Below are 27,006 nucleotides of genomic sequence, written 5' to 3'. Positions count from 1 at the left end.
GTCTCTCTCTGCCTCTGTTAGAGCCGTTGTCCACCTGAGCTTTCCAGAGTTTGTACTCATCAAACGGAGAACAACGCAGAAACCTGAAAGACAGACAAAGACATAAAAGGGAATAAACAGAAGCTTTTTCCAATCCACCATATTGACTGCAATGAAGATGAATTTAAGTTCATTTTAACTTCAGTTTCAGTGCATTATTAGTGGAAAGCATCATTTCACTCATCAGTGTTTCTTTGTGCAATGTGAGAAAATGTCGACGTGTTACCTCCACCAAGGTGATGATTTTGTTCCTGTATGTTTATTGTGCGTCTGAGATTTCTATGGAATTTGAGGTAAATCTATAGCGCCACCTTGTGGCCATTTATACAGCACTTTTCATCCATAACTCCTGAACTGTGAGGAAAAACGTATTTTTCCTGATGAAAAACAATCATATGAACATTTATTATTTGCTTCATTTAGTGTAGCTTTACCAAGCTTGCATAGTTTATTTTATACTTTTATATTTTCTGTTTTCATTTTTGCCAGTCTACTTTGATGTACAGTACATTTTACATGAACAAAATTTGCTATATAAACAGTGGTCACAAAAACTTCCTGTACATATTTAAACCTTCTTCAACATACTTTAAAAACGGTAAATAAAAAAAGCGTTTACACTACTAAATTCACTGGAAATAGTGCCTTCCGTTGGGAACCCTACATGTCGTCATGACGTAGACAAAAGAAAGAAAGCATTTCTACCAGGTAGGATCTTTAAAACTCTTGTATTCACTGTGTTTTGTCTTACTTGAGCAGTGAGTACATGTCCAGCAGGTTGTTCTGGATGGGTGTACCAGTGACAGCCCAGCGGGCACGAGCCCTCAGCTGACAGACAGCCATGGAGGTCTGCACTTTTGGGTTTTTGATGTTGTGGGCTTCGTCCAGAACCACCCGGGCCCAGGTCACTCGCAGAAGAGGAGCTGAGCGTAAAGACTGAGGAAAACAACATGACATGAAGTGTGTGTCGTTTGTTAGGTTTGGTGCCGAAGATGATTGAACACATCGAATCAAATGTCAGCTGCCAGCGTCTTCAATGAAACTATGTCTGTATTTACATCTTACAGCATTGAAGCGGATGAATGTTGAAGTCAGAACTGTTGCTTTATGTCATAAATATATACTACTCACCACACCATCAGCATCTTTGCTGGGTTTCTCAGCGTCCTCCTTCTGGACTGGGATCTCCTTAGAGACCAAACTGTATGTGGTCACCACCACATCATAATCTGCCAGCCTGAGAGACGGACGGAGAACACTTAATTCAGTTTGACGGTGTGTGTCCCAAAGTTGATGTCCAAGTGTTGACACCTTTAACATATCAACAAATATTGTTTTCCTTGCATTCTGAGTTGAGTTGAACAGAGTTAAGTTTGCGTTTAGGGCTGGGTAATAGTTTAATATGATCATGCTGCGTTATTGTTTTACAAATTTCGGTTATTCATTTAAAAAGGACAATTCCAGCACAAAACAAACCTAGGGGTTAATAACAGATGTGTACCCACTCTGTCGTTCTCTGAGACATGATTTCATGCTAATCAAATTTGTTTGTAACTTGAAACAAGCTAGCGCGGACCGCTGATTAGCTTACAACGCTAGTATTCGGGCACAGGGAAAGTAAAAACAAATCGCTATTTATACCACTAAAAAGGCTCAAAATATCACCAAACTTCAACGGTAGCATAATGAGGGTCCTTAAATGTTAACCGAAGCATTGAGAACATTGTAAGTGTACAGACAGTTTATTAAAAAGATAGTTTAGGAAGACAGTAGCTCCCAAGATGGCGGCCGCCTGTATACGAGAACGCGACTGTCTTTATAACCTATCTTTTTAATAAACTGTACACTTACAAAGTTCTCAATGCTTCGGTTAACATTTAGGGACCCTCATTATGCTACCGTTGAAGTGTGGCGATATTTTGAGCCTTTTTAGTGGTATAGATAGCGATTTGTTTTTACTTTCCCTGTGCCCCGAATACGAGCGTTGTAAGCTAATCAGTGGTCCGCGCTAGCTTGTTTCAAGCTACAAACACAATCAATTAGCATGAAAACATGTCCCAGAGAACGACAGAGTGGGTACACATCTGTTATTAACCCCTAGGTTTTTTGTGATTAACAGTTTTCCATTTTTATATTTCAACAAAACACACAACTCGCAACATGAACAAATCCCCGCCCACCCACCCAGACAAAAATCAAGAAAAGATGACACCAAATTAGTTTTTGAAGTGTTGAGTAAAAAGCATTGTCAGAAAACAAACTGGAAATGGTCTCTGTCAACAAGTCAACAATGTATCTGTGTGCAATGTAATTGTGTTCCTGCAGTGTCTTTTTCTGGCCTCTTTACAGCGACCCTTTAATTTGTACTTGTAAGCATAAAAGGTAAATGAAGCAAATACAAAACTACAACAAAAGAAATTTGTTCCTGGCTAAGGACAAAGAAAACCAGGTGTGACTACACCTTAGTGATAGAGACAGAGAACAGACAGTGGTGTGTACGTGTGAATTTGTGCATGGTTTCCTCACAGTTTGGCACTTTTCTCGCGGTTGGGGCCGTGGTACAGGTACACAGTCAGCTTGCCTGTCTTGACATGTCTGTCAATCTCCCTCTTCCAGTGGTGGACCAGCGAGGCAGGACAGATGATCAGAGTGCCCTTAGAAACCATGAGGCTGGAGTCTGGATGATCAACAAACAAACTAATCAAAACTAGCATAGTTCTTAATACTAAAACTTTTAGTAAAAATACTAAAAAATCCTAAGATTTCACCTCCGGAATTCAGACTCAATTTTTTTTTTTTTTTTATTATTATTATTATTATTATTATTATTATTATTATTATTATTATTATTATTATTATTATTATTATTATATTAAAATTACAATTATATTAAGTATTATCTAATTTAAATATGAATTGCATGGACAGTATGATTGCATTGCTGTATTCTATCATACCTCGTGAAAACAGTAAGAAAAGGTTTTAGTTACCAGTTTTGGAGAACCAGTTCTCTGGCTTCTTCTCTTCCTTCTTCTCAGCTTCCTCTTTTGCTTTGATCTTCTTGGCCAGTATGAGAGCAATCATGGTCAGGGTTTTCCCCAGACCCATGTCATCCGCTGAACCCAAAAAGAGCGGGAAGAAGAAGAAGAAGAAGAAGAAATGACGAGACAAAACTAGAGATCGACCGATACTGATTTTTCAAGGCCGATATCGACACCGATTATTAGTAGTTAATAAAACCGATAACGGATATTTGGAACCAATATGCATTTACAGTGAAAATTAAGATTTTGGAATGTTACAAACTCCAACATTGTTTAAATCCTTTAAGCAATTATTTCATACATTAGAAACTTTCAACATGATACACAGTAAAAGATAGATAGTCAGATCGTGTTGTGTGCAGGACATTAAGTCAGACTCAGTGGTGAGTGAAACCAGAGCAGAGGGACAGACACAGAGCTGTAGCGGAGCCAAAGTAGCGCACTTTAATTTATTACCTTTATCGGTTATCGGGCAAATAAAATGCCAATACAGATAATCTGCAAACTGCCAAAAAAACATCCTTAGACAAAACATTATTGATTTGAAGCTTCTCTGAAGAAGTTCTCTGTTCAGTGGAGGTAAATGGTTTGTCACGTTCTGAAAAAATTACTTATTTTAAAAAACTTTTTCAGAGACAAATGTCTCACAAATTCCTGGCTAACCAAACTGCTTGACTTGATTTTTTTTGAGAGAGGGGAGAAACACTATCACTTTGCAGCTGTATTGTCTCTGTGTCCCATAAAGGTTTTGAGAACACATCTCACCGTGCTATTTTCACTACTGGACAATTATTCTACCATCTCACATCTTTCATCAAGATTTCTTATCAGTCTTTATTGTAACATCTTTAATAAAAATCATGTCAAAACTACTACTACTACTACTACTACTACTACTACTACTACTACTACTACTAATAATAATAATAATAATAATAATAATAACAACAATGGTGAACATACCCAGAATTCCTCCACAGGGATTCTGGGTTTCTCTCCAGAGCAGCCAGGCCAAAGCTCTCCTCTGATGGGCCAGGAGCGACACCTGACCAACCAATCACAAAAGGAAAATGTTATTATTAAAGTAACGTAATGGACCAATCCAAACAGGACGTAGAGGCTCCGTTATAGTAGCCAATTGCCAAGTAGGTTTTAAGCAATAGCTTTTTAAGAACTTCTTTCTAAAAAATAGCAAATACACTAACATGGGATCCATGTGTGTCTCCACATACTTTGTCAAACATTTTATATTCTAAAACATCAGAATGCAACAATTAACACAACATTCTCTGAAGCTTTGTCAAAATTGCATTAGTGGCGTCAGATAGTCTGAGTATATGATGGAAAAACTGAAGCAGTGTGTAACCTTGATGCCCTTTGGGTCTGGAACCTCGGCCTCAGCGTCGGGGCAGGACTCCAGGGATTTGTGGAGATGGTCAATGGCCTCGCAGGTGGCATTTTTCACCGCCAGCAGACGGTCGTGAGTCATCCTGCCACCATAAAGGCCACCTGCCACCTGTGGGTTTGCTGGAATCATAAAGGACTGCGACTTAGGGTGTTTGCATGAGTGATGAATTAAAGCAGTGAAAGAAAATATGTCATCCAGAGCAAAATAGTTGGTAAATAGGTGAAATGAGAAATGGAAATTACATCAAATGTTGGAGAGGATTGATAGCCACCTCTTGCCACAAGCTAGCTAGCTAAGTTTTAATGCTTCAAATAAAACTGAAATGGCCTGACAGAAATCCTAAAAACTAACAGAAATGTCTTCCACCTGTTCAGCCTACCTCCATACACCTGGGTGTATCCCTGGCTCAGCTGAAGCCCCAGGGAGCTGCCGGAGGCCTGGTGTTGGGAGGGGCCAGGGGCTGGCAGGGCAGGGAGCAGGATGGTGCCGCCCTGCCGGTTGAATGGTTTAACCTGGCTGCTATCCAGACTAGCATCACCACTGTTACGTTCACCCTTGGACTCTGAAAGTGATTTGTAGATTTCAGTTGAATTGGTCAGGAACTGACGTTAATGTAAGTTCAACTGCTCCACCATATTTATGATAATATAGAGCTTTTCATTTTCTCTTGCAATGTGATCTTCTTGTACTTTTAGCTATTATTTTATAATTGCATTGTACGCAAAGTACAGTAAATGAACTAAAAGCCACTCGGAAACATAAGATTTGTAGTTACAATTCACGCATTCATCTCAACAGCAGTAGAATGGAGTGGCAATGTTAAAAAGCAATATATATTACTCCTACTGTACAGTGAGTGAGTTACCAGGCTGAGAAGCAGCAGTGAGGCTCAGAGACTCCAGCGCGTCCTCCAACTCTTTCACCTGAGTCCTCAACCTTTCCCCTTTATCTGGCAGAGCTGCCACATTCACCACAGACAGAGTCGCCTTAACAGGAGGAAAAAAAGGGGGGAGAGGATAGACAGACAGATAAAAATAGATACAGAGGCAGAGGCTCAGTCCTTGCCGCAGCCGTCGGTTCAATTCCATTCCAACCCACGGCCCTTTGCTGCATGTCATTCTCCCTCTCTCTCTCCCCCTTTCCTGTCTTCAGTTGTCCCTTCTAATAAAGGCCTAAAATGCCCCCAAAAATGGATACATAGAAAACATAACCCTAATAAGTACCTCTGTTTCAATCATTTAAAAGTCAAAGAATCAAGTTCACAAACTAACGCAACTATTTTTTGCGGTTGTGGTCTGTAGTACTAAAGACTGAAGAGTACTGAAAATGTTCCAATAATAAATCAGTATTTCTTAGTCTACGTCTTTCTACATGATTGAGAGACTGAGACTGTCTCCCTGTCTACAGAGTCAAAGACGATGTTCAGCAACACATCATGACGTACTGTATGTTGAGCATAATGCCACACAATACAATACTGGTATTAGCCTCAATAAAACAGTATTTGTCCAGCTATCAGCTATCAGCTATCATCTATTAGGGCTTTCAAAATTTGTCAAGACAGCCAATCATCTGTTTCAAAGTCACTCACCTTTTTCTGTTGGAGCTGAGCAGTGAGCAGGCTGTGCATCCCTTTGGGAACTTCCTGCTGAACTTTCATCTTAGAACCTGGCTGGAATCCAGCAAAGTTGGTCAGTGTCTTTTGAATAGCAGTAACAGGAGGAGTTTTCTGAGTAGCAGGTTTCACTGACACCACCACTACATCATCATCATCATCATCATCATCATCTTGGTGGATTTTGGTTTGACTGGACTCTGATTGTGTTGGTTTGGTAGATGCAAGGTTTCTGGTGGTATCAGAACTTCTGGAAGCGGGTGCAGATTTAGTGATACTCTTTTTTACAGTAGGGTCAGTTGGTTCCACCAGACAGGTTTTACCATTAGTTGGTTGGTGGGGCGGGTCCTTGTGAGAATTCTGTGAGGTCTGATCTGTTTTCTCTGGGTGAACAGCCTTGACACTGGAGTTAGAAATCCTTTTTTCTGCTTTCTGGTTCTCTTTAGTCTTGTCTTGCACCGTATCTGTCATTTTTTCCACATTGTTAGCTTTGATACTGTTTCTCTCCTCATCTGAAACTCTCTTCTTTAACTTCATCCCCGGTGGAAGTTGTTTACCTCTGTAAGACTCCGCTGAATTTAGCTTCCCTGCCTCCTCTTCTTCCACTCCTGCATCTACGCTCTCCACATTTTCTTTCTGACAGCCCTCTCTTGATTCAGCCTTTTGACTTGCCTCGCTGTCTTTGAACTCGGTTCTTTTCTCATCACCTCCACCACGCTGCATCCTTCTCCACTCAGAGTCCTTGTCCGTCTTGCTGGAGACTTTAAAGGGGTTTTGGACAGGTGGCAGGCAAGAGGGCTGTAGCTGTGTGTCAGATAGAGGGTTTCTCTTTCCTTTCTCTGGCTGCAATGATGGAAGTCAACAGATATTTTTTTAAAATGGGTAGCGGACAGACAAAGCAAAACAAAATGGAAGAAGACACGCAACAAAGATTCCTGGCTGGACTCAAACTATGGATGTTGTGATTGCAAGCTTAGTGACTTAAAACAAAATGTACATTTTCTGTAAGTCCAGTTATATCTCTATAGTAATTTCACAAATCTAAGCCTGACATTTATATATTATATGTGGTCTCTTTCGAAACGTTGGAATCATGACAACAATTCAACATAAAGTTCTAAACATGAGTTTGTAATGATTGAGTGTTGAAGAGATAAAAGTGTTTTCTACAGCTAATGAGTCCCGGATACTTTTAGTGACAATAGTATTTGAAGTATACAAGTAGGGTGTGTATGGTGTAAGCTGTGTTGCCTTACTGCAGTCCAAGGCACGGTTCCACACCATCTTTGGCCTGCTTTTTTGCCCACAACACACCTGTAGAACAATCTGGAAAAGGAGAATGCACTTAAAGTCAAAGGTACAATCCAACCAACCAAGTGTGCAGTCACCTAGAGACAGGCATCTTGGTCATGTGCTTAATTTAAATGGAAAGCTGCAACAGCAATGACTTTTCATTACTGGTTTTGTTACTTCCTGTTTTGGACCATAAAACAATCCACCTGCACACCCACCTGTGGCTCTGCTGTTGTAGACTGAAGGTGAGAGCTTGGAGTTCCACCATCGAATCTTCATGTTGGAGGCAGTGGGATGGTGAGATGCTGAAGGAAATGATAATGATGATAATGCAGATAAAAAACAAATATAGATATCTGTCATCCGTCATCAGTGTGTGACTAAGAGACAGTTAAGACTAAGCTAGCAAACTGTATATAACTGGTGTTTCAATATAGAAGAGTGGTCTCATTCATCTCTACTTTGAGGTACTAGCTTTTTGGACACTTCTAGGTTGGACTACAGTATTGTCTTTATTGAGGAACCTGTAGATTTTCTTCACAATAATGAGGATTTATAACCATGCTGTGGTGAGTACTTGGATCCACCCTCGCCTTCCCACATCCTCTCTATAATCGTTTCACAGTGTTAGACACAGGGGATCAGTGAGGACACATCTGCCCCACGGTGATGTGAATAACGTTACCTGGCCACATGAGTGAAATCGCAGCCTTGCTTGTCAACGCAGACGTAGAAGCTTTTGCCTTTATTTGGTCCATCTTTAACGCCCGTTTTTAACATACACACGCTGCCTGTATGGGGACATTAAGTGACATTAAGAAGTGATTTACCAATTCATATAGCTAAACGTTATTTTCGCTGCAAGTTAGCAACGAAATGCGTAAGAAAAAAATGGTTTGATTAACGTTAATTCAAAAGTTACACGGCTCATCAACAGAACCTGCCTTGTCATGCACATTACAAACAGTGTAAATATGACTTCTGGAAACTTAACACAATATTTTACTTTATATTTTATAACAAACAATAAACTGTCATCAACTTATTAAGACTTACCGTGAACATTACATAAAATCTTCTCCATTGTCCTGACACATTCAGTTCAGTTTCAGTTGCTTCCCTGAGCATGAAAGTATTTTTCGTATCGACCAATCGCAGCAGTCAGAAAACACATCCGGTGTGTAAATATCAGTATAAACGATGACGTACAAAATAGTTCATCCGAATCACTTTTTTTAATTATTTTTTTTTTTATATAAAAGTAAGGAAGTTTAAATATAATATAACGTAAGATATCTGAAAACGTCAGTATAAAAAATAGAAAATCAACGGTACGCCAGACATTATTCACTCCATAACATTTATTGTGAAATATTTTGCCAAGCTCGGTTAAACCGGATATAATTCGAAGCTAGTTTTTCAAAAAATGTTATTCGACACAAATTAAAATCTATATAGTTTTAAAATGTGTAGTTGATACATAGTTTAACTAACTTGGTCGTATATATGAAACCAAAACACAAATAAAAACAAATAGCTTACGGCGATTAAAATATACAGTTAAACTACATTACCCATAATACAACAACGGATTTGTCGTTTTTTTTTTTTTGTTTTTTTTTTTAAACTCTCGCGGGCTTTGTTTTGATATGGCGGCAGGCTTCAAACTTCTGTCTGTTATGTTTCTATGACGCACGTTTTCACCCCGAGTTTCTCCTATGTTACAGGTAAATCACATGTGTTTTGACTTTTTTTAATGTTGCTATATTCTCTGTCTTGCCACTACGGTGTAATATGTGTAAAACACGTTTAAATCTCAAGTAAAACGTAGCCTGCTAATCACCAGGGAAACTTTTTAAATGCACCGAAAATGGATTAAAACGTACAAAAAGCACCATTAAACTATGAGCTAAATTAAGTGATGCAGGCCACGAATGTTGTCACGCTGTCAATGATTTAGCCACTTTGTTTTCATAAACAGCTGTGGTTTAGTTCGCCGTTGCTAACCAAACAAACAGTCATTTTACTTTAACGTTAAAACAGACACTGTGCCGTCTTGATATGCTAGCTAACGTTACCGGTGTAACGTTTAACCGGAAGCTAGATACTTATTAAATAGCTAATGTTGTTTATACGTAAACCGGTTATACTAGCTTATAAATAGTTTATTGGATCTAGGCATCATCTAGAGCGTGTTGTACGGTGTTTATTCGCGGTGTGATTAACACTTAACCTGTCACCATAATCTGTCGTTCAAATCCCTGATTAGCGAGCCCTGCCTGAGACACTGGGCTATCATGTCATCTCCAGCCGGGCTTCAGTACTCCCAGGCAGATTTCTTGGCCCGGTGGATGCCAAGTAGCACCAGAGCCGGGGTGATCCTTAGCCCCTGTCCGGATTTGGTTGGCTCCTTACGGCACATGTCTGCCGTGGGATCCCCTTCCCTGAAGCCGGACGACTCATTTACCTCCGATTTCGCCCCTCTGCCCGCCTCAGCAGACAGCAGCTGCCTTGGTGTGAATGGATTTGCACCTGGAGGTGAAAGGGCTGGGACTGAGAGGCCAGTGAACGGAAATTCAAATGGAGAGTTGGACAGTTTGGATGAGATGGCAAGCACATCCCAAGATCTGCCCCTAAGGATGAAGCTAGAACAGGTAAGAACATTGCATTTTCAGAATCTGGTGTCTCATACAGTTGATATTGTTTCTGCTCAAGGCTGGAAAACATATGAATTGCCTGTCACTGTATCAATATATTGAGTGTTTGATATTCTTAATCTGGATGCACAATCTGGTTGTCAAAATTAACATTACAAAGAATTTTCTGAATCAGATTTCTACCAGAATAATATCTGAAACACCTGACCATGGCAGCCGAAATTGAAAGCTCTTCCCACTATCATGCAATCTGATGAGATGGACATCTGCTTAACAATTTAAGTGCTGATTTTCCATACCTAAACATATATTGTGATATAATCTTTTGATACTAATAGGGCTGATAATACTGAGGCTGAATGAAGACCTTATTTTGATGTACACACAGTTTTAACAGCTTGTCAAATTAAACCAAATGGAAATAGGCCTGCAGCAACCTATCCGCTAATAATGTTCAGGACATCTGTTGATGTCCTGAATTTTGTGTGGACTTAAATGATGATTATATCCCTCTTTCCTGTAATCACCCCCACCTCCATCACACACAGACCAGACACACTCTTTGACTCTCCGTGCTATAATTAGTATTTTTCCTCGAAGGCTATTTATGTCGGGAAGATCTCAAATAGTGACGGGAGTGTGTGCATGCAAGTCAGTCAGTACTTTTATTATGTTAACTTATCAGTATACATACTGCACACACACACACACACACACACACACACACACACACACACACACACACACACACACACACACACACACACAAACAAACAGAAACAGCAGCAACAAATACATTCTTGGAAAGCACTTACTGCAGGGGGATTAGTGTCAGTGTGTGAGGTCACAAGTTTAATACACACTTTAACCAGTGAGTTAATATAAAGCCAAGTGTTTAGTTGAAATGCGTTTACGCCTACTGAAAAACACTGAGGCCATGTGGATAAGAGTAGCTTAGCGACATGGCTAATTAAGATATAATATTGTGTGTTTGTGTAGTTGAGGAAATGGCAGCAGCACATGCAGGAGCAGCTGAAAGCCAATCAGTTGGAGGAGCTGCTTCGCCTCCAGCAGGAGCAGCAGAGGCTGCTGGGAATGATGAATGGTGCTCAGCAGTGTGCAGGAGGTAAAAAAGACAAAATGACCAGAAGAACTGCAAATGTGATCATTTTCTTGACTTATGATATAAAATGTGTAGGTTGGAGAGAGTGTATGTATTTTCCTTGCTTCCCCCCACTTAGTCGTAGCTTTTTATGTGTGAAGAAAGGTCTGGCTACTCCACACAGACATTCTAGGATAGGGGGAAAGAATGCTCTGGGTTGTTTGCATCTCTTTGAACCAATCACAATAGTTTAGGGCGGCGCTGAGCTCATGACGCAGCGACGGAGACTCTGCAAAATAGGGAAGGAACTTGTTTTGGTTTTCTCGCCACATAAAATATTAAATTAACTGTTCACACAAAACAGTAAGGTGAGCTATTGAAATTAGCTGGATACATGGTTAAACGTCATTTGCTCTTAACAGCGTGTTACTGTGTGTCCACAGCAATCCTCTCCAATCGGTCCCTAAACGTTCCAGTTAGATACAGTAAATGCTGTAAACATATTCTTTGTGAATCTTTACAGTCATTCACTGAAAGAACCCAGCAGGCCTGACATCCGGATGTCAGGCAATTCTCCTGAAAACGTACTTCTGTTGATCCAGACTAGGGTTGCACGATATTGACAAAATGTGAATATTGGGATAGCAATATTAACTTTGATATTTTTTAAACGTATGTAAAATTACAAAAGTTATGGGAAAACACATCAAAATAGATTCATAACAAATACAACACAAGGTTTATTTCAACTGACTGTCATATTGGACTGGTCCAACATGAATAAACGACCATGTCTACAGAACAGGACATGTTTTACTGGTTGGACAGTATAAAATAAATAAATAAAGAGAACAGGACACAACTTTTCTTTCGCTTCTCTGATTCGTTCCGTTTTGTCTCTATCTATTTCTTCTTACACTGTCACTCTGTCGAAATATGCACACACGTGGTTCGCTCCATAGTGTTTGTCACGTAGTGGACCCGTGCGCTGACGTGCACTAACGTGCAAGTGGCACGGTAACTGGCCAATGAAATGATGATTATAGCGTTTCAAGCGGGCTCTAAATCAAACACAACTAAGCCACACAGCCAACAGACGGGACGCAGCGTTCCACAAAATATTGCATACTTATCGCGACACTTTCGATATGATATTGTGCAACGTGATATCGCGATAACGATATTGAGTCGATATATCATGCACCCCTAATCCAGACTAGGGGTTCTGTGTCTTGCCTAGGATGTGAACATGCACCTCTTCATCTACCAGCCCACGCTACTTATTTGGTCCGTGAGGGACCCAAGCCAAGTCCCACTAACTGAGCTACTGCCGCCCCAAAGTGACTGTAATTTATCTCGCAGATGACACAGAAAGTTCAGTGTTGTCTGAAGCAGACTACTCACTCCAGGGCGCCTGTCACAGCCCCACCATAAACTGCCGTGAGGACCCACAGGGCTCCACGTGTGGCCTCCGACAGGAACAAGAGCCCTCACCTGCACAGAGTCAGGAGCGGCTACCAAGAGGTCAAGATTATCAGGAGGCGGATGATAAGGAGAAGGGTGAGGAAATGTTTTTTTAAGCAGAAAGTTGTATTTGCATTTTGAGTATAGCAGCCAGCTACCCTTACTTTCATTTGATTGTTGACATGATTGTGGAGATAAATCACTTCAGGATAAAATTCTAACAGTGTGTTTTTTTCTATAGGCACATGGAACTCCAGAGAAGATGATCAGAAACCGAGTATCGATACTAGCCATTTTCATGAGCATGATGACACGTTAAGGCCAAGTAATGGTGTGGCTTTGACTGAAGAACACAGCAGAGAAGAAGATACAGTCTTCCATGACAGGCAAAACCTATATTCCAATATTGTATTGAAATTACACTCTCAGGCAGAGATAAGCCAAGCCATTTATACAGCAGAAACTATTTTGTTTACTGTTTTCTATGAGTGTTTGTTTCTGTATGCATACTTTTGCCTTGTGTGTGTGCGCCCCTCTTCAGACCTGTAAAGCTGAGTATCGGGGGTCAGAAGAAGACGTTTGAGGAGTTGTTGGAGGAGCAGCTAATGCTGGAGGAACAGAGGCTGAAGTCTGTCCAGCAACAAAAGGTCAGAGAATATAACAAGGGTCTCTTTACGAACAGGAAAAAGTAAATCCTCAGTCAGTACTAAAACAGAGTGGACATTGTTCTGAAACTCAGGAGAGGTTTGTAAGCAAAGTTCTTCAGATCATTTAATTATGAGCTATACATTTTGATTTGTAGCAGACTGTGGGTGACCATCTCAGTCCATACTGACTGTGCTATTGACATCTTAGGCTTTAGAGTTGCTACAATACCAAGTTTGTTTGCAACAAACATTCAAATTCACATTGCATTCACGTTGTGTCTCCTCACCTCAACAGAGCCAAGATGGAGCTGAAGCTGTACAAGCCCCTCCCAAGAAGGCATTTCTAAAGCGAGGCGAGGGCCTCTCAAGATTTACCAACAAACGTAAAGTCCCGTTATCAAAGTTGGAGGTGAAGAAACCCAAACCACAACTCCAGGCCAGAGTAATCTCCCGCAGCAACTCCGATCCTGTAGCTATCCAGAAAGGTGGCACAAATGGCGTCCAGCGGCTTCCTTTCCAGCGTAAAACCGCCACACTCAACAAGGAAAACCGAGTAAGAGGTCTCAGTTCGCCACCTCGGGACATCAGAGTTGAGAGTAAGATAGCTGGGAGGAGGCTTTTGGGTAGTCATCAGAGACTGAACACAGAAGGACCAGAGTCTATTCAAACTGACCCAGAGGGTAGACCAACCAAAAGACATCAACTGGGGCAAGTAAAGGAGCAGAATATTAGGAAAGTAGGTCTGTCAGCTCAGGCTGTGAGGAACCCTGGTCACAACGCACAGCCAAACCCTGTAACCAAACAGGTGGGCATGTTGAGAGGGCCAGAGAAGGCTGGAAATGATGCAGCTAGAGAGACAAGTAGTGGTTTAAGGGTGGAATCAGCAAAAGGAAGAACGGGGTCAGAAGCGAGAGACGGCGTTCCACAGGAGTCCTATGAGTTGTCGTTCCAGGAGAAGCTCCAGCGCTGGGATTGTGACCGGCAGTTGGAAAGCATGGAGCTGGGAGAGTTTGAGCTGCTGGAGCAAGCGGCAGAGGAGCTGTCCTTCTCGTCCAACTCCTCCTTTGTCATGAAGGTGCTTTCTTCAACTCAGTAGTGATCTCACGTGCTCTGTTTTAAGTCAGGGACATATTCTTAGATTACTTGTCAATTCCTGCTCTTACACTATAATTATTTCCAAATGTAGCCTGATGCTTCATTTGACACTTTTTTCAGATTGCATGAAATGTCTTGGATGTCTTGTCTGTTACATTTTCTCTACCATAATGATCAAAATTTTTATACCGAGCTTAATGGCATCTTTCAGCTCCTTGTTTCTGGTTTCCGGCCCGCAACTGTACTGTTTCGATTGACTTGTACCGCTCATCAGTATAGGTCGCAGCAGGAAGCTGTTTTCAGTTAAAAAGCTCTAAAACCCCACTCACATCTGTGTTGTACAGCTTGCTTTCACTGCCCCCAAGTGGTCAAACATTTATTATTATAGTTTAAGACAATGTCCCCAGTTTGGGGACCTTTTTCTGTCATCTCTTTACTGTTGGCTGTCCAATAGGCATTAAAAGTCCCTCCGAAAAAGAAATGACCATTGTAGAGAAAATTTACCAAATTGTAATAGCCTGCTAAAAATTATAATTTCAGTCCCTAGTTTATAATTCATATGTTGGATGACTGCTTACCATTTTTAGCAACAAAACTTGATGGTACAAGACAAGTATATTCTCTTATTTGCAATATGAGGATTGCAACAAACGACTGCTTGTAGTATAAAGAAAGCTGCAAGACTGAAATGTAGCCAGTAGTTACAGACTTGATTGTGTGGATTTTCTTTCGATTATATTTGACTTGAGGCCTGTAAAGCCGTGTGATTTCAACGACTCTGTTCTGCAGGTTCTTCAGATGGACCAGCAACACAGGGGCCTCCACCCGCGACGGCTCTCCTCCACCCCCATCAAGTCAGCACCCAGCGGTGCACGTCAGAGGTGCAGTAGTGTTGGTAGTAGTTGTGGTTTGGCATGTAAAAGCAGTTCCGTGAACTCTGATGCATTTGTGGTAAAGATGACAGACGATGCACTCAAGAACAAAGTAAGCGTTGAGGATAAGGAGTTACTGGACAGTGAGAGAGAAGACAAGCACGCAAACTCTGACGTTTCATTCAGTGGCGGCTCTGAATTTGAAGACCAGGAAGTAGCAGCTAAACCACCTTCGTTTCCCAGCACCCTTTGCTTTCCTGCCCAGTCCAACCCGCCGTACGACAAGCGGTCGTATCAGGACGAGGACAGTTGCAGGGATTCGGCTGCAGATGTGACAGGAGTTGATGACAGCGTCCTCAGCAATGCCGACGAGTCCACTCTGATAGAGGACAAAGACGGGCAGCAGGGTAGAGTTGTGTTTGACGACGATGACACATGGAACGACCTGGAGGACACTGCCATCGGCACAGCCAATGAACCCAGAGGAGTTAGTCCAGTTCCCAAGGCAAAAGCTAGTGGGATCTCACCACCCATGCAGACTCTGTTGAGGAAGGTGGCAGTGAGCAAAGTTGTCCAGGAGCCAGATCCTCCTCTTCCTCCTGCCTCTCAGCTCATGACAAGGTTGTTCCCCTCGTTGAAGCCAAAGGTCCAGAATGCACCTCTCCCTCCTCCTCCTGCTGCTTCTGTTGCGCCTGAGTCCAAAAAACCAGAGGAGGTGACAGGTGAGACAAACACTGGTGGTATTCTCAATATTTACAGTCACACAGGATGCACATTTTTAAAACCGTTCACACGTGAATTTGATTGGCATTTGACGCATGATGATAGGGTCGCAATCTATCCATTATTATTTTTCAGTTATTGGATTTAGTGTTTAGTCTGTGGTAACCATAAATTAGTCCCAACAGGTAAGTTATTCTAATGGCTTTTGTAGCCTATACATGCTTGTCAAAAAGAAGAAAACGTGTCTAGTTCATATAAAAAAAACATTACAAAGAATATATTTATTTATTGTAGACTTGTGTCTACAATAAATAAATATATTCTTTATTCTAGGGATGGTGAAGGCTCTCTAAATATTGGTGTTGTATTAGAAACTTAGCAATCTAAATACATATATTATTGTCCTTCACATTTTTGCATTTGTAAGATTAATATTATCGTTCATCGTATCAGTATCAAGCACAAAAAACAGATAATTATCAGCCCTGAAATTCCATATTGGTGCATCTCTAATAGAGATGGTCACAGATCAGCAGTCTTAGTTTTGAGGGTAATTTTGGTCACATAGGCACGGAGTTAAGGCCGTTTTATGCTTCTGCATCGAATCGACGGCGTACCCCCGCAGACCCCTCTGCGTCTACGCGGGACCCTACGCCGTAGCCTGACGTACACCTCTCGAAAAATGTAACTACACGTTGCAGCAACGCACATCGCAGCAACGCACGTCGCTCGGCCGTGGCTTGGTAGCGTTGCATTTCCCCCGACTCATTTCCTGGTTCTCCTTCTCCATAAACAACATGAAATCAAGGAGAGGGTTAACTTTTCCTGCTAAAGATTTCCCACCGTGGTCAGAAAGAACAGGGGAGACACTTTGTTTCTCTCACTATGACTCTAGAGTCGGTACTCGCTCCGAAGATAATCGGCGTCACGCCCTCACTCTATCACACACTCCCCACACACACACACACATATGCCAGCTCGACGCACACACCAGCGCACAAGTATAAACATCAGGCCACTTACATAGGCTACGGCGAAAGCTCTGCGTGGAGCCTCCGCAGAACCATAAAACGGCCTTTAAGGTTTAGATATTAAATTAGATATTCAACATTGGGTATTATTTTTTGTGTCTGTCTGTCTGTGTCTCCTTCTCCTTGTCCTCAGGCCAGCAGGTCCAGTCTAGACAGCTGAGGGAGAGACTGGTTGAGCTCGAGATTGAGATCGAGAGATTTAAAAAGGAGAATGCTGCCGTCACCAAACTCAGACAGGAGAATGAGAAAAACCAGGAAAATCTCAGGTGATATATCACCTAATGTTTACCTTCCAAAACAGAGGTTTCTTTTGATTTCCTGTTCAGTTTTTCTGTCTTTTCCTTCATGCCGTTTTATACATTTTCTTTCTTTCTTACCATCTCCTTGTCTGTGTGATTTATGTCTACTTTGTTGTTGTTTTTGTAGGAAAGAGCGTTTGGAGTTTGAACAGATAAAAGCAGAGGAGCTGGTCAAGTTTGAAGAGTACAAGAAAGAGGAGAACAGGAAGTTGCATAAGGAGCGCAAACTGTTTGAGAAACATGCGTCTGCCGCCAGAGCCATGCCCGACAAGAAGGAGCGAGAGGAAATCCAGGTGAGGTCTCAAGATAGTTAAGTTGACTTTTGTATACTTTACATGCATATTCATTACAAACTTCCATTTTCCAGCCGTCTCCCGGCGTCCTTTCCCCGAGAAAATAACGTGACATTTACACGAACTGCCTTGAGACTGCATATCCATAGTCCTTTATAATTCTTCTTCATATTTTATAGCCTATATTTATACTTTTTACATGTATATACTTGTTTATTTACCAACTTCTATTATTATTTATATTCCTTTAAATGTCTTGATGCACTCTCTGCTTTGGGGAGAAAAGCTGCTCCATTGTGCATTCTCCTTTTATACACACTTATCTTGAGGCCACGAGATAGTTATAATTAATTTCTTTTTACAAAGTGGGACCAGGGGGGCTCCGTATGAATTAAAAAAGTAGTGATAGGTCATTGTTCTGTTAACAGCTTCTTTCTGCTGCCCACCAGTGGCCAAAATAAGTTATTACAGGTTTAAGATAGATATTGGAGAAATCAAATCTGTGATTTAAACTAACAATAATAAAGACACACAGTAGTGACAATCTTTGATAAGTCTTTGATAAATAATAAAGTTTGTATTATATAGCATTGCTACCAGGTATTGGCACAAACCAGAACTTAAGTGCTTATATTATGCTTTTTGGCTTTTTCCCTTTCCTTTATTGGGTTATATATCTATTTTTTTGTGCATGTTATAGGTTTACAAAGTGAAAAAGCCCAAAGTCCACCCCAAAGGGACTTACCATCTCCAACAGAAAACACTGTTCACAAACTGCTCCAAACAGCTCTATTGTAGTCCAGCCTTTACTTCAGAGACAAACATGCGTCACTTTGTAACACACGTTATAATGCTCGCCTAGCTGCTAGCGTGGCACTCCCTCATACTCTGCTTCTGACTGGCTAGTAGTCTTACCTAGCTACTGCGCATGTGCGACTCCCAACAAAGATGGAACAGAAGTGAGATGTCTCACTCTGTAGCTAAAACAGAGAACTCAACACACAGGGTGAAAAGAGGAGCTGCAGCAATGTGCAGTACAAAAATATGATGTTTTTTGACAAACCATGTAAACCTATTCTGGTACAACTTCTAAATACAATTACGAACTTGAAAATGAGCATAATATGAGCACTTTAACATTGTTTAGTTGCAGTCAGGGTCCAAAATCAGCACCATCTACTAGCTAAAATGCTGGTAAAATATGCAAGTGGCTGGTGTTGCTTCTTTCACCAGCCAAAAAACAATGGTAATCTATTGAGTGGCTGGTAAAATTTGAACATTCACTAGCCATTTAGCTGGTGGACGAAAAAGTTAATGTTGGACCCTGGTTACAGATCACATAAAATGATTTAGGCTAATAATAAGTTTCCACTCATTGACCCATTTTACACACGTTTTTTCACATCACAGATTTAAGAGTGAGTACTACGTTTGTAGATCTAGAAAAGTATGTTTCACATCCACAAACCTGAACTTTTTCCCTTATTCAAAACGTATGGTTTTGCTTTTTAAAATGATCAAATAACAACTAACCTGTTGAGCAGCACAAGAAGAAGATACTGTATTAATGGTGAAATGGGTGGAACTCTGCTGTAATCTGTCCTTGTCCTCTGTGCCAGGTGTTGAAGCAGCAGCTGAGCTCCCTGCAGGAGGAGCTGAGGGGGAGGGAGAGTCGCTGGGCCTCCACAAACAGCCGGCTACGGCAACAGATCGACTCCCTCAGCCAGGAGAACAGTGCTCTCCGGGATGAGGTACCCACCTGACCTTTGAGCCTTTTACTGGCATTGAAATATATCTGGATATGTTATCGGTAAAGGAGAAACACATGTTAATGCCAGGTGTAAATGCGGACTGTCAGACCACATCTGGAGGTGGTCTGGCTGGCATTGCGATCAGATCTGAACCAGGTGTAAATGCAGTCCATACAGCATTACCACATTCTTAACACAAGTTGAGAGGTCCCCCTACTTCTCTTCTTGCTAGTGTAAGCAAGCCCGGCAGAAGCTACAAGTTGTACATGCGCCTGAAAGTCTTCTTCCTGCCCGCCAGCCCCGCTAACAAATTGAGATCTGATCACAATGCAGGCACAATCAAGATAACAAGAACACACTGGAATAACAAGCGTAACTACACGGAGCCATGGATTGGATGTCATCCAGATCACATTTTAATACCAGGTGTAAAGCAGGCCTTCGTGTATCATAGAGAAAGATATCCATGAGATACTGTTTTAAAAAAAGTTATCTTTGCTGAATATTTGTAGCTAAAGTGAGAGTAATAGTTTAATAATCTTTGAGTCTTTGAATAATAAAACTCTCCTTATGTGCATTTTTATTTATTGCTGCCATGATTCGGTTGTAGTTGCAGCCCTGTTGTGTGTTTTTCTTTATTTAAAATGTGTTAAGTATACTTTCTCCTTTAATTTAAGATCCGTATGTTGGAAAAGCTTCGCCTCAGTGCCTGGAAGAAAAACCCTGTCAACGCAGAGAAGGACAAAGAAACGAGAGACGGTCCCAAAATGTTTGCGAATAATGTGTCATCTGTGACCAAAGGAGTGAAATTCGCCGTAAGCATGTTTAAACAATTTATTGGTTGTACTGTATTCATGTTCTCTGGAATGTAGTGTTAATAAAAACACGAATTACATATTTATATATATTTAGTTCACAAAAAAAAATTCTTGATTAGACTTAAATTTAATTAAATATTTTAAATCTGTCTGACCAAGACAATGTGGGAGAAATGTTTGATTTATCTTCACACAAAGCGTCTCTCTCTCTCTCTCTCTCTCTCTCTCTCTCTCTCTCTCTCTCTCTCTCTCTCTCTCTCTCTCTCTCTCTCTCTCTCTCTCTCTCTCTCTCTCTCTCTCTCTCTCTCTCTGTGTTTTTAGAGCCCTCTTGACTCCAGAGGAAGGAGCAACAGCCCTCCACAAGGCAGCAGTGCTGCAGCCACTAGAAGGGAGAGCAGTCCAGTTGTTACAGGTATGGTGAAGAGTTCCTATTCACAGGAACATAGAAAACTAAATCTTGACCGTTTTTTTTAGACAAAGATTTCTGGAACATGGGTCAGTCGCAGCAGGCAGCTGTTCTCAGCGAAAGACACAACCTGCTGGCACCAAACAGTAGATGTGCTTACATAACTGCAAAAGGGTTCTCCGATGTTTTCTCAGTTAGCCTTTTAAAATGATATCAGATTACTAAACAGAATATATTTATTTTTCTGTTTTGTGTCAAATGTCAGCAGTGATAAAGAGCAGCCTAAGGAGGCCATCAGGGCCAGGCTCCTCTTCCTCCTCGTTGCCTGGCAGGAGGACAGAGGAGAGGTCAACACCTGCCAGCAAGAGCCAGGACAAACTGCCAAACCAAGAACACTCAAGCCACTGCTCTCCGGTTAGTGCTGCTCTCTCTTCTCTGGTATAACAACCCCTCAGCTTGTTTAGAGACAGTTGACAGTCTGGTCAGTTCTATTTTTATTTATTTTTAATTTTTTTTTAACCTTCGTATCCTGTTCAGGATTGTGGGTCTGTTGGAGCCTACCTCGACATGTTGCCGTCTATCAGAGCACAGATTTTTTTTGTTGTTGACATCTTGTCTTTCTAGAAAAGAGATTCTCTGCCAAAAGAGCCAGAGTGCAGTGAGGTCGAAGAGCCCGAATCAGCTCAGGAGGTTATCACACACCCCGATGGGAAGGTGAGAAAGTGGAAAGATGTGCCATTTTTACATCACAGAATATGAAATCCTGAAAACTCGTCTTGCACGATATTAACAAAATGTGATATTGCGATATCGATTATGAATATTGCAATATCAATATTAATTTCGATATTTTTAAACATATGTAAAATGACAAAGGTTATGGGAAAACGCAGCAAAATAGATTCATAACAAATTAAACAAGTTTTCTTTCAACACAATGTTTATTTCAACTGACTGTCATATTGGACTGGTACAACATGAATAAATAAATAAGGACCATGTCTACAGAACAGGACACGTTTTACTGGTTGGACAGTATAAAATAAATAAAGAGAACAGGACACAACTTTTCTTTCGCTTCTCTGATTCGTTCCGTTTTGTTGTCTCTATCTATTTCTTCACTTACACTGCCACTCTGTCGAAATATACACACACGTGGTTCGCTCCATAGTGTTTGTTACGTAGTGGACCCGTGCGCCGTGAGCTCAAGCGGGCTCTAAATCAAACACAACTAAGCCACACAGCCAACGGACGGGACGCAGCGCTCCACAAAATAAACAAAATATTGCATACTTATCGCGACACTTTCGATATATTGCGCAACGTGATATCGCGATAACGATATTGAGTCGATATATCATGCACCCCTAATAGCAGGAATTGGCTGCTTTCATCAGTTAAGTTTTCTTGTCTACAAATCCCACGAAAAGACCAAAAACAATGTGTTAAGTCCATCTCCCAACACTTTGACTTCTCAAGCCTGTCTGTTGCCCCAAGCCCATGTGATCCTACTGAAGATGTAAATCTTTAAATATGGCTCACAAATGAATAGCTTGAATGAATGAATGAATAGCTATAATAAAATCAGAATAATTATAGTTAAAATTAATAAAACAGCTGGGCACTGTGGTTTGTAGCAAATATTACTCAAACACGAATACATTGTATTTTTCGGGGCCATTTTCAGAATTATATCTACCGGCACTTTATTTTTGCCGTTGTTTTGGCGCCTGTAATAATCTTCCAGAATATTGTTCAAGTTGTCTGAGAGAAAACTCGACTTCTTCACCTCCACTTGGCTCTGTATTTAGGCTTCAGAAAACCTAGCCGTCACGGAAGACTTTGGCCAATCACAGGTCATTTCAGAGAGAGAGCGTTTCTAGTGAGGAGAGGGAGAGCTGATAACAGAGTTACACGATTCTTAGATATAGATATTAACTACATTTTGTTAATTCAACAAGACCAATGTAAAAATAAATGTGGTTTGTACTTTGTATTTTTGTTTGCCCTCACAACCACACAAATCTGTGAACAGCTCTACCTAGTAACTACCACAGTCAACAATAGTTATATTAAACAACGCATGGTGTTAATATGAAAAAGTTGTTTTGCAGTGTGTTTGTTTGTTGTTATAAGCTGCTGATGGAGCTCTGATGGGTGTGATACTTCCAGATAGAGAAGGTTCTGGCCGGTGGCGGTCGTCTCATCGTTTTCCCCAACGGGACCAAGAAGGAGGTTTCAGCAGACGGACTGTCGGCCAAAGTCACCTTTTTCAACGGAGACACCAAAGAGGTCACAGGTGACCAGAGAGTGGTGAGACATATACATTACGTTACATTAAATTCATGTGGCTGGCACTTTTGACTAACAACACAGGAAAACGAGAGGCAACGCACAAACTCTAAATATTGCAAGCTCATAAATAATTTACAATGCATTGATGAGTTTGTTGAACAGTGTTAAGTATCTGGGAACCGTCCTCGATTAAAAACCCGAAGTTTGATGTCAGTTGTGATGCGGTCTGTAAGAAGGGACGGCAACGTTTGTACTTCCTTAGGAAGTTAAACACTTTTAAAGTAGATCGGAAATCGATGTCCTTATTTTGTCCTTTATTGAATCTGTTCTTACTTTTGCCATCATTGCTTGGTACGGTAACCTGAACATCAGGAACAAAAACCACCTCAGCCATATTGTAAAGGTGGCTGGCAAGGTGATAGGTTTCCCACAGCCCCCCCTTGATGGCTGTCTTTGACCAGCAAGTACTCCGCAAGGCCCTTCACTCTGAGTTCGTAACACTCCCCTCAGGTCAAGTACCCCGGTTCAAGACTCCTTAGATTGCTCCAGTGGTGATAAATTGTGTTGTGTGTATTACATACAGGGAACATTTTTCGGTGACACTTTACTTGAAGGTATCGACATAAGAGTGACATGACACTGTCATGAACGTGTCATTAAACATTATAAACAAGTCCTAAACGTTTATGACATAACGCTTCTTTTACTAAGTGTCATTCGGTTTTTGTCATGACAAGTTAGAGTTAATGTGACATGTGTCATGTCACTGTTATGTAGATAACTTCAAGTGTTACCCATTTTTCTACTCATGTCTTTGTGTTGTCTTGTTTATTTGTATGTTGTTTGAATGTGTTTTTTTTTATTTATTTTTTTTATCTTGCACTCCTGACTGCATATCAAGTTTCCCATAATAAATTGGATAATAAAAGTGACTGAACTGAACCTTCAAGGTCTGCACCTGCACCCTGCTGAGGTTAGATGTGCACACCATCTACCTTCCTTTTGCTCGGAAAGTAGATTATACCGTCTTACATAAACTGTATTTTACGTATTCTAATGAGACTATGCAATTTTGAGGTTTTCGAATAACAGACGGAAAATTTATGGGTTTTTTTAATCTCATGAGGTCAAAGAGTGACGTGAAATAGATTTTTGAGAGCTCACAGTTGAATGTTACCAAGTTACCCATCTGAATTCATCTACTGGTAACTCTCTTATCATGGCGCTGCTCCTTGTGCTCAGATCTACTACTACGCTGACGCCCAGACTACACACATCACCTACCCAGATGGCATGGAGGTCCTGCACTTCCCCAACAACCAGACTGGTGAGAGCAGATGATCAGCAAAATCAATTTTCTGTCAGTCAACTAATGGATCAACTGTTGTAGCTCTGTAATATGTAAAATACTCACCGGCTACTTTGAGGGACACCTGTTTAACTGCTCCTTAACGGCAAAATCTAAATCAGCCAATCACGTGGCAGCTACTCGGTGCATTTAGGCATGAAGACGACGTAGATATGGTCAAGACGATCTGCTGAAGTTCAAACCAAGCATCAGAACGGGGAAGAAAGGCGATTTACGTGACTTTAAACGCGGCATGGTTATTGGTGCAAGATGGGCTGGAGTTTACAGAGAATGGTCTGGAAAAGGGAAAATATCTGCACATCAGTGATTAAAACCTGCATGGTTATGAATGATTACACTGTACTGTACAATAATCCATTATCCTATTCTGCTCCAGAAAAGCATTTCCCAGACGGCCATAAGGAAATCACCTTCTCAGATCAGACGGTCAAGAACCTGTTCCCCAACGGCCGGGAGGAGAGCGTGCTGACAGACGGGACCATCATACAAGTCAACCCGTAAGTAGTCTCGCATTGCCAGACCTCTCTCCACAGCACTGCGGAGGAAGGTCTGGCTAGTCCACACAACATTCCGCGTTAGGAGAAAAATGTGTAGGGCTGGTCCGAATACCATTTTTTGAGCTTCGAAGCGTCGGTAGTAATGAGCATCGAATATTCGAAGCTTCGGAGAGAGGACATATTATTATCTCTCTATAAATTGCAGGAACGTCTGTCTGTCTGGGTTTTATGCGAATATCTCTCGAACCGTTTGTCCGATGGATTTTTGACATGTGTCTTGCTACGGGCACGAGTAAGTGCAGTGCCAAGTTTGACGTTGTTTGGATTATAAATGCAAAAGATATCGTTAAATATATATCGCTAAAAGAAGCACACATTGGCTTTTGCCGCTCTAGCTGCTGGCCACTCACCCTGAGGACCAGAGACAGAGAGCAGCGGAGCTTTGGCAGCTAAAATGTGGCATACACCTCAGACCCACAAAAATGGGCAAAGTTGCACTACTTTGGACTGTCTTTGACTTTGAATAAACGAACGACAATTCCCGAATTTAAGGACGCGTCGGAATCCCACACATGCAAAGCACAACCACACAACAAGTGCAGACAGAGCGTGATGCCACTTATAGGCAGGCTATCTATCTTATAAGCGAGACGTATCTGTATATATGCGTGTCCGTGTTTGGGGGGAAGGTAACCTGCACATCAGCAGACACCACATGCAGAACGCACAAGACAACACCGTCTCTCTCTCTCTCTCTGCACACCCACACGGTCCGGTTCTGGTGGTTGATGAACGCAGATGTGCTGATTAGCGTTCATAACGGGCCAGGGGGGTAGCGCACTGCCATGAGTCCATGACGCTAACGTCTGATTACTGTCTGATATTTTGTGATTACATTTTTAAAAATGTAAAAGAGTATTATATTTCGAACATATTCAAGCGCGAATGAGAACCGTTTGGAGGGGGATGCCAGGTTGTGCAAAAAAAACAAAAAAAAAATTTCAAATCGAATACCAACCCACCGAACGAATATTTGAATATTCGGGTCCAGCCCTAAAAATGTGCTCTGGTTTATTGGCATTTCTTTAACTGGGTGGTGCTCAGCGCCGGACGGAGCAACGGTGCCTCCGCAAAATAGCCTCGGGAAGGAACTTGTTTTGGTGGAACATGAGTACGTTTTAGAAGTTGTTTTAGTCGTGCAAGAGAAAACCGATAAGCCCTTTCCCAATTCCCAGTTTGTGCACCCCGGAGTCCTCTCCTCAATTCCTCTCCTTGCTACGGGTCTCGACTGAGACATTTCACTGTCCCTTTATCCCTGTAGGCTACGTTGCTTTTTAAATGATGTATTGCATTAATGTGTAAGTGTTTTCTATAACGAGATCCTTGAGGTAACCGGCTCCAACTAGCCTACTGCTCCCAATAAGTGACAAAATAACGCCAACATTTTCCTATTTACATGTTTGGATTTGTATAGTCACAGCGTGTACAAATAAAGTCACATAAGACACAGCCGTCTTCTAATCGTATATAAAATGGGAACTATATTCTCATGGCAAAGCACTGCTACTTGGGCGGAGTGATTTGCTCGCAGCACCTGAGAAGCCCCGTGGTGAGGAGCAGAGAGTAACGGTGCTTTTCAGGTGTTGCGCTAATCACTCCGCCCAAGTAGCAGTGCTCCGCCTTCTGAGAATATAGTTCCCAGTTCCCGGAGATGTGAAGGGTATGTATGGACTTTCTATGTATGGAGTATCTAACTCTGGGTGATATGGTGAATCAGCTGAAGTCCCAATAAGTCAGCGTGTTCCCTTTTTAAAACATATTTAACTGTGAATGTGTGCTGCCTCCCTCAGGGACGGCACAAAGGAGATCCATTTCAACACAGGCCAGAAGGAGATCCACACAGCTGACTACAAGAGGAGGGAGTATCCAGATGGCACCGTGAAGACAGTCTACACCGATGGCAGGCAGGAAACCCACTACCCCACCGGGCGGCTCAGGGTCAAAGACAAAGATGGCAACGTCATCTTGGACAACATGGCGTAGAAATACGGCGTCTTGAAGCAAACCTCACTTTTCTGAGTCGGTACAGCTCGGATTCTCAGAGACTAATTGCAAAATGTCTCCACCAAATCACTTATTTGAATCACTTGTTTTGTTGCTCCCTTCTTCAACATGCAGCTACAGCTGATACACAGTGAATGAGTTCAAGTCGTGAGCCTTTTTAAAATCGCATTTTAATTTTTTATTTATTCACCTCAAGGTTACACTCAACGAGTTTTGTAAACAGG

At 41.5% G+C, this 27,006-nt stretch overlaps 2 protein-coding genes across 5 annotated transcripts in view; one reads left to right on the top strand and one right to left on the bottom strand.

Annotated features, from left to right (window-relative positions):
• The window catches only part of ttf2 (transcription termination factor, RNA polymerase II), a 16,208-nt gene extending 7,472 nt beyond the window's left edge, over positions 1–8,736 (bottom strand). Inside the window, exons 1-14 of the mRNA XM_031315084.2 lie at positions 8,456–8,736; positions 8,085–8,190; positions 7,618–7,704; positions 7,363–7,432; positions 6,083–6,949; positions 5,357–5,477; positions 4,871–5,053; positions 4,450–4,610; positions 4,047–4,128; positions 3,030–3,155; positions 2,566–2,716; positions 1,171–1,276; positions 791–975; positions 1–83 (exon numbers count right to left, since the gene is read on the bottom strand). The exon at positions 1–83 is cut by the window's left edge and continues 71 nt beyond it. Of these exons, the coding sequence (XP_031170944.1) occupies positions 1–83; positions 791–975; positions 1,171–1,276; positions 2,566–2,716; positions 3,030–3,155; positions 4,047–4,128; positions 4,450–4,610; positions 4,871–5,053; positions 5,357–5,477; positions 6,083–6,949; positions 7,363–7,432; positions 7,618–7,704; positions 8,085–8,190; positions 8,456–8,483 (2,356 nt within the window). The 5' untranslated portion in view covers positions 8,484–8,736. The remainder of the gene's footprint in view (positions 84–790; positions 976–1,170; positions 1,277–2,565; positions 2,717–3,029; positions 3,156–4,046; positions 4,129–4,449; positions 4,611–4,870; positions 5,054–5,356; positions 5,478–6,082; positions 6,950–7,362; positions 7,433–7,617; positions 7,705–8,084; positions 8,191–8,455) is intronic.
• Positions 8,737–8,866: 130 nt separating this feature from the next.
• Positions 8,867–26,945, top strand: cenpj (centromere protein J). 4 transcript variants are annotated; one of them, XM_036003795.1, is made up of 19 exons: positions 8,867–9,126; positions 9,899–10,053; positions 11,056–11,182; positions 12,521–12,718; positions 12,864–13,008; positions 13,164–13,269; positions 13,565–14,344; positions 15,154–15,958; positions 17,124–17,256; positions 17,417–17,582; positions 19,202–19,333; positions 20,011–20,148; positions 20,473–20,563; positions 20,805–20,971; positions 21,182–21,271; positions 22,730–22,870; positions 24,095–24,179; positions 24,598–24,718; positions 26,569–26,945. In XM_036003795.1, the coding sequence occupies exons 1-19, from the start codon at positions 9,087–9,089 to the stop codon at positions 26,759–26,761; spliced, it is 3,813 nt and encodes a 1,270-aa protein (XP_035859688.1). In that variant the 5' UTR covers positions 8,867–9,086; the 3' UTR covers positions 26,762–26,945. The 4 variants fall into 4 exon arrangements, with proteins under 4 accessions (XP_035859688.1, XP_031170441.1, XP_031170373.1 ...); XM_031314581.2 differs by having other exon boundaries at positions 8,998–9,126; positions 9,669–10,053; positions 20,826–20,971; XM_031314513.2 differs by having other exon boundaries at positions 8,998–9,126; positions 9,669–10,053; positions 20,823–20,971.
• Positions 26,946–27,006: the final 61 nt, after the last annotated feature.

The sequence above is a fragment of the Sander lucioperca genome, chromosome 8 (assembly GCF_008315115.2).
Source record: "Sander lucioperca isolate FBNREF2018 chromosome 8, SLUC_FBN_1.2, whole genome shotgun sequence".
In the NCBI taxonomy this organism is placed as follows: Eukaryota; Metazoa; Chordata; class Actinopteri; order Perciformes; family Percidae; genus Sander; species Sander lucioperca.
Note: the sequence above shows the minus strand (reverse complement) of the source record. Positions and strands in the feature narration are given on the sequence as shown.